General features: G+C 39.3%; 1 protein-coding gene across 1 annotated transcript; it reads right to left on the bottom strand.

The window, feature by feature from the left end:
- Nucleotides 1-5,291: 5,291 nt before the first annotated feature.
- Nucleotides 5,292-11,796, bottom strand: hand2 (heart and neural crest derivatives expressed 2). Its single transcript, XM_017439801.3, has 2 exons — nt 10,806-11,796; nt 5,292-6,487 (listed from the first exon to the last, which is right to left on the bottom strand). Exons 1-2 carry the CDS (start codon nt 11,418-11,420, stop codon nt 6,365-6,367), a joined length of 738 nt encoding a protein of 245 aa, XP_017295290.1. The 5' UTR covers nt 11,421-11,796; the 3' UTR covers nt 5,292-6,364.
- Nucleotides 11,797-12,123: the final 327 nt, after the last annotated feature.

Genomic DNA, 12,123 nt, shown 5'->3' with positions numbered 1-12,123 from the left:
TATCAGAACCTCTACCTCTAAACCATATTTGGTTAAATGTTAAGTCTTTGGATGAAAAATGAGTCTGTCAGGGATGACTGAGGAGGTCCACGCCTCCAGATGTCAGAGCTAGATTTCCTTGAAAAGATAGATGCCAATGAGATGCTGTGGTGCATCAAGAGAATGTTAGATGACCTACAAGCTGAAATTATTACCAAACTTGAGGCAGTGATAGCAGAGCTGGTTAAGAGGGAAACGGTGGCTGCTCTAAAATTACTGGAGGAAAAAGTTGCTTGGCAAAGCGGAACTGTTTCTGAGCTTGAGAGTGCACCTAATGAGCGTAGTGACCAGCTAACTAGCATGCAAGCTAATATGGTAAAGTTTCCAATTGCAGCGAGTGGTTTGAGCAAAAAATGCGAAGACTTGGAGGCATGTTCTAAGCAAAAATATTCACTTTGTGGGCCTGCCAGAGGGCTCAGAAGGTCCACCACCTACAGAGTTCATGGCTGAATTTCTTAAGAACTTGCTAAAGCTTGAGGAGAAACCCAGCCTGGACAGGGTCAAGTGTACACTACATGCTAAAGCAAGGGATGTAGAAGCACCTTGATCAACAGTTATTAGAGTGGCACAGTTTCAATCTAAAAATACTATTCTACACATTATTGGAAAAGCCTTTTCCCTTGGTACATAACAGGAAAAGGGTGTACATTTTCCCAGACTTCTCACCAACTATGGCCAAAAGGAGGGTTGCTTTCATCAGAGTGAAGAAGGAGCTTACTTGGCTGTACTAATGTTAAAATCAGCCTCTAGTACCTGGCTACTCTACACATCACCATGTTCAACTGCCAAACTCATAAGTTTGAAGACCTGAACCTCGTTTTGGAGTTTGTCAACATGAAATTAACAATTTGGATGCAGAGATGGCCTAACTTTGTGACATGGAGCTTCATGTATTGGTCACATGTTGAAACTTTTGTCTAATTATGTCTCAGCTTAAGAAGTGACTACCTAGAGTGGGTGGGGATATTAGATTTGCTAGTTTGAATTATAGGGCCTAAACAACCTAATTTAATGTTGTAAAGTTTTCCACTATCTACGCCATCATGATACTCATAAATTACTTACAAGAGACCCAATTGAGGAATGTAGATCACACCAGACTGAAGAGGAGCTGGGTTGGACAGATGTATAATTTGTTCTTTTTTCACAAATTAAGAGACATTGCCATGCTTAGAGAGATATTCCTTTTGTGCATGTTAAAACAATTATCATTGATATGAACCAGAGTTTTTGTCATAGGAGCGGCAGAGAGAACCCGACACGAAGACAGCGTAAAAGGTGAGTGTTTTTATTTACAGAGAAAGAACACCCAGGAGGATGTGCAATGGAATAAAGCAGCAAGGTGAGTCTCGGGTACAGGTTGGTTTGTTTTTGGCAAGGTGGTTTTCTTGAGAGGAACAATCTTTGTCTTACAGATCCGATGAGGCGGCACGGCGTGGAGGCGAAGCAGGCTGAAGCAGAGGTAATCCAGGACAAAGAGGTTCCCAGGAATCCAGTAAGGAGGTAAGTCCACCGAGCAGGTTGCAAAGGTAGGTTCCAGGCATACAAAAATAGCAAACAAGGGCTGCATAACCTGAGGCAAAGGGTAAGCACAGAAAACAAGGAACGTAACCATAGGCTTAACAACAATGCTTCACTGGATGGGGCTCTAACCCATGAGGCATGATGCTCCAGCGAAGATCTGGAACAAACTGGAGGCTTAAATACCAGTGCTGCTCATCAACTGGAATCTGCTTCAGCTGGGAAGGAAAAGGTTAATAGTACTGCCAGCAGGGCGGAGACAAAACTCCAGGTCCCCACAATCATCATATAAAATCTAGAAGAGAGAAACTAGCCAGATTTTCTGAGCCTATTGTGTTTTTAGTTGTTGAATATGCTACTACAAAACAACCAAATACATATGAAGAATGACTGTCTTTGAAAGCTGAATATGATCTTATCACATCACAGCACACAACTGACCTTTTTTTGCTCAGTGTCTATAAGTCCAGTAGACAAAAAGATAAAGAAAGAAAAACTGAAGTTGAGAAATAATTTTTTGTACCAGTTTGAGAGCTGCCTGTCACCTGCCTCCTTGCTGACATTCTGCAAACATCACTGCAACCTCAGGTGCACATTGACCCCTGACCCTCAATAGGCTCTGGGTCTTAACCTGCGTCCTTGTTGTGGTCCTGTTGAGGCCTGAGCAGCCTCCAAGTTCCTCAAGGACGAGGTGATGACAGGCCCTCCACTGCTTCTGATCCAATGAGGCACAGATAACCCTGAGTGATGAGAAAGAAAAATAATAGAAGAAGCGATTTTGAGTCTGGCTGTTTATTTTGACTGATGCAAACTGATAAATAACATCTGATGTTTCATCAAAATTAACATGAAAATCTGGCAGAATTAATAACATCTTCTGACCAAATTCCAAATTTACCGAAATAGTTTAAACTATCCCACATTCTTGCACGGGTAAGAAACTGAAAGCAATAATCCTAAAAGCCAAACATTAATTTCAAAGAATTCTTTTAGTTTAAATAAACTAATAATTCTAATAATCATTATTTCATTTGTTCATTTGTGTGTGTTCAATGGTTTTCATTTTCATTTATTTTCTATTTGAAATAATTACGGAGATTGTGTTGTTAATCTCGTGCAAATCAGCCATTTCAGTAATTTGTAAAGTAAAAATTCCCCTGCAAATTACCCACTATATTTTACTGAACTCCGAGGTCCTGTGATAATACTAATCCAGTGTGAATAGGCATCTCTGTGATTAGGACAGAAATGGGCTGGATCCGATATATAATTAAACAGTTTTTGTTTCCTGGGCACATTTTTATTTTTATTTTTATTTATTTATGGAGACTGCATAGGAGAGCATAGATGTGTCCCGGGCCAGCAAAACCCTATTGACCCGTAACGGTCGCCATAAAAAAGAAAAGGGTTTCAGGATTTGGGTTCTTGTCTGGGTTGTTCTTTAAGTTTCTTTTGTTTTGGGGTTTATTGTTCTGTTTTTGGTTGTTCCTGTGTTTAGTTTTGTTAGTTGTTGTTTTTTTTTTGCTCCCTGTGTTCTTTGTCATATTCACTTGTCCTGAGTCAATCATTTGTTTGGCTGCCACACCCATCTACAGCTGCCCCAAGTTTTGTAATCACTCACCTGTGTCCACATCTCCTAATCACCTCCTGTCTTTAAAACCTAGTCATCTCCTCCACTTACTCACTGGTTCGTTGTTGCTTTCACGTGCTGTCTGGTTCCTCTCGTGTCTTGATTCTTGTGGTTTTGCTAGAGTTTGGATTTTGTTTATGTTTTATATTTAGTTTAGTTTATCTTGAAAAATACTCATTCAAAGTAATTAATAATTAGGTATTCCTCACAAAAATATTCCCTAAACTCTTAGGTCTAAGCCTTCTATTTGTTGAGTCATCCTATTTGTTTATTGTTGATTCTATTTTCTTGATTTAGTTTTATTTTTGTAATAATACCTTATAGACAGAATTTGGTGTAAATATTATGATAAAGAGTTACCTGTGCTAAATGAATTTCATCTGTCAGTTGTTGAGATCTGATAGGCTGAATTGTTCATTTCTTACAAATTAAAGGCCTAGCTTTCCTTGAAGAATGCATTTTGTTTTAGACTAAGGCTACTTTCACACTGCAGGTCTTAATGCTTAATTCAGATTTTTTTGCTCAAATTCGATTTTTTTTTTCGCATGGTCATTCATATTACATTTTAAATGCGATCTCCATCAGACTCCAATGTGAACACTCTCCAGTTCCAGAAATGATCTGCATGTGCAGCAGAAAATATGACATCACACTCCACACACCGTGTTTACAGAAGTAAATATGGACGCTGTGAGTGTTAACATATGTGTATTGATTTTAAAGTTGCTGTCCAATCGGGGCCAATTGTGCATCCAAATGGTAAAATATAAAAGAAGAAAAATAGCGCAAATGTTGACGATGACCTTTTTTAGAGCTGCCTCTGTGCAGAGGTATATGTGGATGCAAAGTCAGAGCCAAGAGTGATGAAACTTTGACATGAGGGATCTCTGTGTTTTTCGTCCGACGTAAAAGTTGGATGAAATGCACCATGAACTTTCCCACTGCCGTCACTTTGAAAAAAAGTGGATGTGTGTTCTATTCAGTACCACATATGGAAAAGACCTGGGTCGGTTATGAAAAAATCAGATTTGTCTTGTTCAAATTGCCATGAAAAAATCTGATTATGTGTCGCACGGGGCAAAAAAAAAATTGGAACTGGGTAGCATTTGCCTGTAGTGTGAACATAGCTTTCAAGCATCTAATGCTGACAGGGAACAGTTACAGAAGTTTTGGTCAAACCTTGAAAATGATTTTATGCAAAATCACAAGGTGTGTTAAAATATCATAGTAATGACTCCCAGCGACTACCACATGAAATTAAGCTAAATAGCAATAAAATTAACTGTGTTATAGCCATTTTTATTTTTGACTAACATCAATTGACTATGGTAGCTATCTTGAATTGGGTTGACTTCAAATGTTAATGAATTATAGAGGTACAGGCAATAATTACTTTCTGTGAATTTCATTAAAATTAATTCAGAGATTCAACATTTATGTTGCTACCAGACAGACAGTGTTTACTCCAACATTTAATGCCAAAGTTTTAGGCAAAGATGCGCATTGTGTAGCATTTGAATCATGTGAAGGGCATAACTCCTAGCTACTATCACACCAAGTTTTAGCTCCGTATCTGCATAATTGATGAGTTATAACTGTTGATTGTTGTGCTATGCTGGTCATTTAAAATTGGTGTGCCTTAAATGTTATTCAGTTGTACATGTACATTCAATGATTATTTTCTGAGTTTCATTAAAATCTGATCATTTGTTCATGAGATATTTTACTAACAGACAAAGGATTGAAAACAACAGTTATTGCTAATGTTTCAAGTAAAAATATTGCACAATGTATTGAATTTAAACAGTGTTTAGGATCAGTCTCAACTAGTGCCACACCAAACCTTACCTCAATATCTGTAATATATATATCTCTATATAATATCTGTGGTAAAGTAATTTCTGTGTTTTCTAAAGTGAGTATGCCATGCAGCCATCTTAAATGCAATTAACTTTAAAATGTAATCATTTGTAGATGTTCGTCCAGTGATTACTTTCTGAGAGTTTCATTTAAATTTGTCTTAAAATAGTTTGCTAATGATTCAAACAAATGAACACAGACATGGGCCAAAACATTACTGCTTTGCCTTTGGCAGCGGTGGGTGATATTTATTCATTTCTGTACAATAAAACAGTATCTCCACTAAGAGTGGGAGAGATCCTTCAGAGGTGTTATCTTTCAGTGTGAGTTTCAAGCCACAGCTCATGCAGCATGCAGATGTGTCTTTGGTTGGTAGTTGGTCCCACTGCTTCTAAGATGCCAATTAAGTACTGTATATACACAGTGTAACGTATGTAACATAAAACAATGAGTGAGTGTGTGAATAGATGAATGAGAAACACTGTAATGTGTTTTGCAGAACCTGGACAGATTAAAAGGTTCTATCAGTGTGAACTGTTTCTGCTGTTTAACCAAGTGAGTCAGAAGCAGCCCAGTTTGCAGCAAATGGCATTTTATTCTTTTCACAACAGTTTTCATCCAACAAAAAGATTTATCTAGACTCCCAACACAGTTTCACACAAAGACATGAACACTTTATCACTGCTGTCACAACAAAAGCAAAGTGGGAGAAGAAACACAGATATCTTTACTTGTTCTGTCCTGGTGTCAGAATGGCACGTGTTTAAAAAGCCTCCAAAGGCCACATTAAACATAAATATATTCCATTAAATTAAAGCTGCACCCAAACACCCCAGATGTGTGTACGTGTGTGTGGTGGGGGTGCAGGTGGTAAGAAGATACTTTCTTCAGACATCTTCCCGAGCAAAACTTTAAATATGGATCTTCCTTCAGTTTGGACGGATCTCTGTCCACCCAGCACAATGTGGTCAAAAAAACTAAAGCATTCTATTCTGGAGCAGGGACACGTAAGACTGGGAGGGGTCCTTCAGTCAGGACTATTCCATCCAACACAGCCCTGCTGCACACAGAATGCTGGGTATAAGCCCGAACTAAAGGAAGCCTATTCAAGTTCCTAATATATGATGTAAATGTGTGCATCTGTTTCGTGGGTATGTTGGAGAGAGGGAAGATGGGGGCATAAAAAGTTCCCAGTTCTGTTTCAGGAGCAAAGTCCTACCACAGTCAGACCAAATGAGCACTAGCCTGCACAGCTTCCACTGCTGGAGGCAGAAAGAAGACACAAAAGGCCATCATCAGAGGTGGGAGAGGGCACTACTGTTTGAGTTCCAGAGCCCAGACATGCTGAGGCCATCCTGTTCGACCTTTGCCCTTCTTGTCTCCTGATGATGATGAGGATGATGAGGACAAGGATGAAGCTGTGTTTGAGATCTCCACCTGCGGACATGTAACATTTATGATTATTTTTATTATTTACTTCTGATAAGAAAACACCTGCACAAACTAATAGGATGAGAAGTATAGGTGGGTCAGTTTTAACCACACAGCATCCAGCAGGAACTCATTGTTATATGAGTGTGGCCCTATACTGGCTCAGCGGGGTGTGTGTGTATGTGTATGTAAGATGGCCTCCAGGTAGCCACGGGCTGATATGAGATTCTGACAGTTTGATAACCTTGAGCAAAAATGGCATGTTTTTGCAGTATTAAAACAAAAATTAAAACATGCATCACATAATTTATTTGTTTTTATTAAAAACCTGCAATTTGCTGCCTAAATATTACATATTACTTAAAAAATATGTTATAAGTATAATAGTATATTAACCTCTTGCTGCCTGAATTTATTTACTTTTATATGAAAAAAAATTATTTGTGTTTTTGCTGTTAAACAGATTCTATTTTAAATAGAGATTGTTAGTTTAACTATAGATATAGTTTTATATATAAATTCAGGTTTGATGAAAATTAGCTACATTAAGCATTATTGAGCATAACAGTAATAAACAAATGTTCCAGTCTCAGGTGTTATTTGATTGATGCTGCTATTGTTGAAATAGGGCTTTGAAATTAAATTGTGGCCTATGTTTCTGTATAATTATTGTAGCTCCTTCATTGCAGCATCTCAAATATTGCCTAATAATGCAAAATCACTTTGTTGCACAGTCCTGAGGGTCCACTGCTAGATGGCAGCAAAGTGCCTCTGATATGATCCTTGGTTTGTGTAGAATCTGCATCAACAGGCATCAGTGGCCATCTCGGACAGCAAGCGATCTGAAGCAAATTTATGACAATATTCTGTAAATGGTTAATACTAAATAAAATATTCATTTCAATATTCATTTATTTATTTTAATGCCCAGATCTAAATAAGGAGGCTGAGAGAAGTGAATACGTTGACATCCCTCAGTTTAAAATCAGCTTTTTCCAGAACTGAGAACAGATATTAAATCAGTCTGTCATCAGATTTTTTTTTATTTATAATTTTTTTATTTATGATTTAAGATCAAGGTTGAAATTTTATTTTTAATTACAAGTATTGAGAATAAATTCTAAAAAATATATTTTCATTTAAATATTGTGTCAGCTTAAATGCCAGAGTCAACAGGCTGGTTTATTTATATTTATTTAGTGTTTATTTATAATTTTTAAGTAAATGTACATATATTACTTTTCTGCTGTTCTGCTCTTTGTAAAGTAATTTTGAGAGTCTGACAAGCTGATGTTAGTAATAAGGTTTTTGGTGATTAGTCTCCGTAGCGAATCTGCAGCAGGCTGGACATATTATACCTGCTGGATCAGAGATCTGTAACTTTTACAATCAAAAGAGCCATATTTTGCCCCTTTTCCCACAAAATAAAATTTGTCCAGAGCAGCAAAAATGTAAAAATTGCAATAAAAATTATGTAAAGCAACTCATTAAGATTTAAATAAATATCATATATATATATATATATATATCATGCATTGACATTTTAGAACAAAGAAACACACACACACACAAAAAAAACTAATGAAGAAGAAAAAAAATTGTGCCTACCTCCTTCATAAAATGTAACCACTGAAATATAGAAAATATGTAAGTCCAAACTATATTTGTAGAAATAATAAATCACATATTTGAATCTTGGTAAATTATTTGAATGAAAATGAAAAATAGAATTTTTTGTTAAAGAATTAATTGTGACTCACTGAATTTTCTCTAATACATACTTTTATTTACTTAAACATTTATTTACGTTTTTTTTAATTAAAAGCAAGCCCTTATTTTTTATTGTTCTCAGAATGACTTTGCGTATTTTTGCAGAACATCTGATTTCAAAAACACCAAACAGTTTTATTTTTGTAAAACGGTGCTTTGTATTTTTATCCCCAGCACCTTTCTGTAAATGTGTTAAAATATTTAATTTTCTAGTGAATTTCAATAAAAGACCAAACTGTGTGGCTTCAAGTTAAATAATGAAGCGGCAAACTGGCTAACAAACGGTTGTTTGATATGTTTGTTCCTTGTTTTAATATTATCATTCTTTTCCAGAAATTTACTGCAGAAAGCTGGACAAGAGAACTGCTACAAACCGCTTTTCTTGATGTGGTTCTAAATATAAATATTCACTTTCATTTTGGTTTTGGTCAAAGCTACAAAAAGCCGCTGCAGAGAAACCAAAGAGCTACATGTTGCCCCAGAGCCACTGGTTGAAGACCCCTGTGATAGATAGATAGATATTTTTTATTGATCCCAGAGGGAAATTTAAAATTCAAATGCTAACATATGTACTGGTATGAAGAAAAACTGTACACACCATGGTACCTTGGAACTGGTACTCAGCCAACACATAACAGGCAATAATTCTTCTCCTTTGGGCTCTTCAGTGTGTGTGTGGGATTTGAATTTTCTGATGATGATACATGCATCCACTGAGCAATCTCAGTCAGATAGTTTAGAAACATGCTAAGACAGAACCTGGTGGCCTTTAGCAGCTTCTGGGTAAACAGATCAGGGAGGTTCTGGTCCACAAAGACAGTGAAAATAGGTCTAAAGTCTCTTAAATGTTCCAAACAAATCCTGTGCTGACGGAACGCAAAGCAACTGGATCTGGACTAAACCTGGATAATGCAGTGGGCCGAACAGAGGAAACCATTAAAAAGCAGCTGAAACAGATGGGTCAGAACATGGCCTTCCGCAGCTCCGAGACGTCTGAGAAAGGCCTTGGGTTGTTTTAGGCTCCTCTGTTCCAACGCTTCACTCATTTCTATATTCTGCCTTATGTGGCTTCGCTTTGTTTGATGATCCAGAAAGAAAGCTTTCTTTCTGTTTTTTTTAGTATCAGTGCTGCAGGGCTCGAGCTCACAGTTTATTATGAAAACAGATTTCCCTCACTGTTTACTCAGTCCTAACTAGCTGTTTAAAGTCCTAGCAGACAAAAAGGACTTCCCTGTCCTCCACACTGGTGCCTGCAGCTCGTAGCTGGGCTCTTCGCCTTCCTCTTCACATGAACAAAGAGTGAAAAGTTTATTTTCTTCCCAGAGTGGAGCCTGAATTCTTCTCTCAGAACTCTGGATAATCAATAAATATATTAAATAATTTTTTATCAAATGGCCTAGCATTCCTTTTATGCCCGAGTTTTAGGCTATGTTGAGAAACAATGCTGTAGCTGTTTTGGTCAAACTAACTTTCACTGCGATGACTTGTGAGATCTGTTAGTGTTGGAGTGTGTGTCAGCAATGACTCTCAGCTACAACCACAGTAAATTTGAGCTCAATATCTGTCAGAGTTAGTCAGCTTTCTGTCGGCTAAGGTTAATTAGCTGTGGCGGCCATTTTGAATCGGGGTGACTCCAACAGTGAATCAGACGTTCATCCAGTCATTATTTTTTGAGAGTTATTAAAATCGATTCAGTAGTTTTAAATGAAATATTTAATGAGATATTTTGCTAACAGTACAGCCCAATGAACACACATAAGAGCAAAAACATTGTCAATCTGCCTTTGCTTCAGCAGCTGTTGGTATTAGAAATGTATAAATAAATAAATGAGTAAACAAGTAAGTAATATAATAAAATAAATAGGTGAGTAAATAATTTAACTAATAAATAAATAAATAAATAAATAAATAAGGAAATCAAGCCGCTGTTGAAGGACTCAGTTCAGTGATTTTCTTGATAAAACTCTTGTTTGTGTGTCAGAAACTCAGGTGTTTTATTATTTCTTTGATTTAGTTCTCTTGTTTTGGGTCAAAGTTAATTTGTTTGTGTTGTTTATTTTGCTATGATGAGAACAAACAATTTCTCCCAACCTTATTTATTTAGTTTCATTCATTCTTCTGTAGATAAATCCTTAATGAGACAGGTAAGACTTTAATCACTTTAGTAATTTGATTTTAATCAACTGATGTTTTTTATTTTAAATCTTCCCGATCTGATCCTAGGTCAGTTGGTTTTTTTATTCACTTAAATATTCTGTCCTCTGATATGTACTGACTTACTTCAATTGATTGGTTTGAACTTTTTATTATTTTTTCTGTATTTGTTTTTTATTTTGTATTATTTATCTGATTAATTTGATTGGATTTAAACATCATTTAATCATTGGGGTAGTTGACTTTTTTCATGTTGTTTTTTCCACTTTCCTGAATCCCGTTACTTTGGAGCGTTTGGACCGGACCAGCCGGAGATCACGGCCGGAGAGTTCTGGAGCTTCTGATCCAGTTTTTTTTGTTTGTTTGTTTGCTTGTTTGGTTTTTGTTTTGTTTGTCTTACCGTGTCTCTCTTCCTGCGCTCCTCCCGGACCTCGGTCCTCTTCAGTTCGGCCCTGAAGGCCTGGGTGTCTCCGTGCTGTCCGTCCCGGTCCAGGATGTCCATCAGGTAGGAGATGTAGCTGGTCGCGAGCCGGAGGGTCTTGATCTTGGACAGCTTGGTGTCGGCCGGCACGTTCGGGATGCACTCCCGGAGTTCTGCGAAGGCCGAGTTGATGCTCTGAGTCCGCCGCCTCTCCTTCCGATTCGCTGTGGGTCTCCGCTTCAAGGTCCGGGGGTGCGCGTGCTGCTGGTGCACGCTGACCGTGGTTCCGTTCACAGAGAGGGTCCCGGGACCCGGAATCAGGCCGCCGGCTCCGTAGTGGTGATGGTGGATCTGCTCCAGATCCCCGGAGGACCCGCCACCGCTGGGGGGATGGTACTCCGGGCTGAAGCCGGGCGCGAGGCCGTACTCCGAGGGAGATACGTCCGCGTGACCGATGAGCCAGCTCGTGAAGTACGGAGGGGCCCCGGGGTCCTCGTGGCACCGACCGGTACCGGCAGCAGCGTGGAAGGAGTACCGGTGGGAGTCATGAGGGTGCATGATGGGGGGGTGAGGGAAGCGCGAGACCAGACTCATCCTTACACACACTCACTCTCTCACACGCGCGCGCGCGCACGCACACACACACACACACACACACACACAAAGTCTTTCTGGATGCTGAAGCAGGATCCGGATTTCTATCAGTGTCTCAAAGCAGATGTCTGCATCCTTAAGGTTCGGTTCGGTTCGGACAAGCTGCTGGGTCCTGCAGCACTCACCGGTCCACAGCTGGTTCTGGGGGCCCTGAAGGCCTTTTACTTTTGTTCAAGCAGCTTCCCGCCTCAGACATGATTTTTCTGTCCAGTTGTCCCCAAACAGGTCTCCGTCCCGGGTCGGAACCAGCCTCAGCTGGCGCTCTGGTTCTCACAGGTCTCCATCGGTGCGCTGTCCCGGTTCAGCCTGCGACTGGATCACTGCTCCCGAACCAGACTGAGACTGAAGAACTGCAGAGTCCGCCTGGCTCACAGAGGGGAGGGGGGTTCAGGCGGACCCTCCTCGGTTCAGCCCACTTGTCTTTAACGTCCACGAGTCTCCGGAGCGCACACGCGCACGTGCGCGACGCAGCCGCAGAATCAAAACTACAGATGATCCTGTTCGGATCCTGATCCTTTAAAGTTGAGTAATAAACAGGAACCATCAGGGACCAATGTAGACCGAGAGCCCGGATCCAGAGCCCGGACCCTGAACTAGGACCCAGAGCCAGGACCCAGAACCCAGAGTCGCAGATCACGTCATT

This window comes from Kryptolebias marmoratus, linkage group LG6 (genome assembly GCF_001649575.2).
Source record: "Kryptolebias marmoratus isolate JLee-2015 linkage group LG6, ASM164957v2, whole genome shotgun sequence".
Lineage (NCBI taxonomy): Eukaryota > Metazoa > Chordata > Actinopteri > Cyprinodontiformes > Rivulidae > Kryptolebias > Kryptolebias marmoratus.
The sequence above is the reverse complement of the archived record's forward strand: the minus strand, read 5'-3'. Positions and strand labels throughout refer to the sequence as shown.

Excerpts from the sequence above, each read along its gene's own strand:
- hand2 (XM_017439801.3), bottom strand. The coding sequence starts at position 11,420 with ATGAGTCTGGTCTCGCGCTTCCCTCACCCCCCCATCATGCACCCTCAT. Across the intron at positions 6,488-10,805 it reads AGCGCAGGAAGAGAGACACG|GTGGAGATCTCAAACACAGC; the intron begins GTAAGACAAACA and ends ACATGTCCGCAG.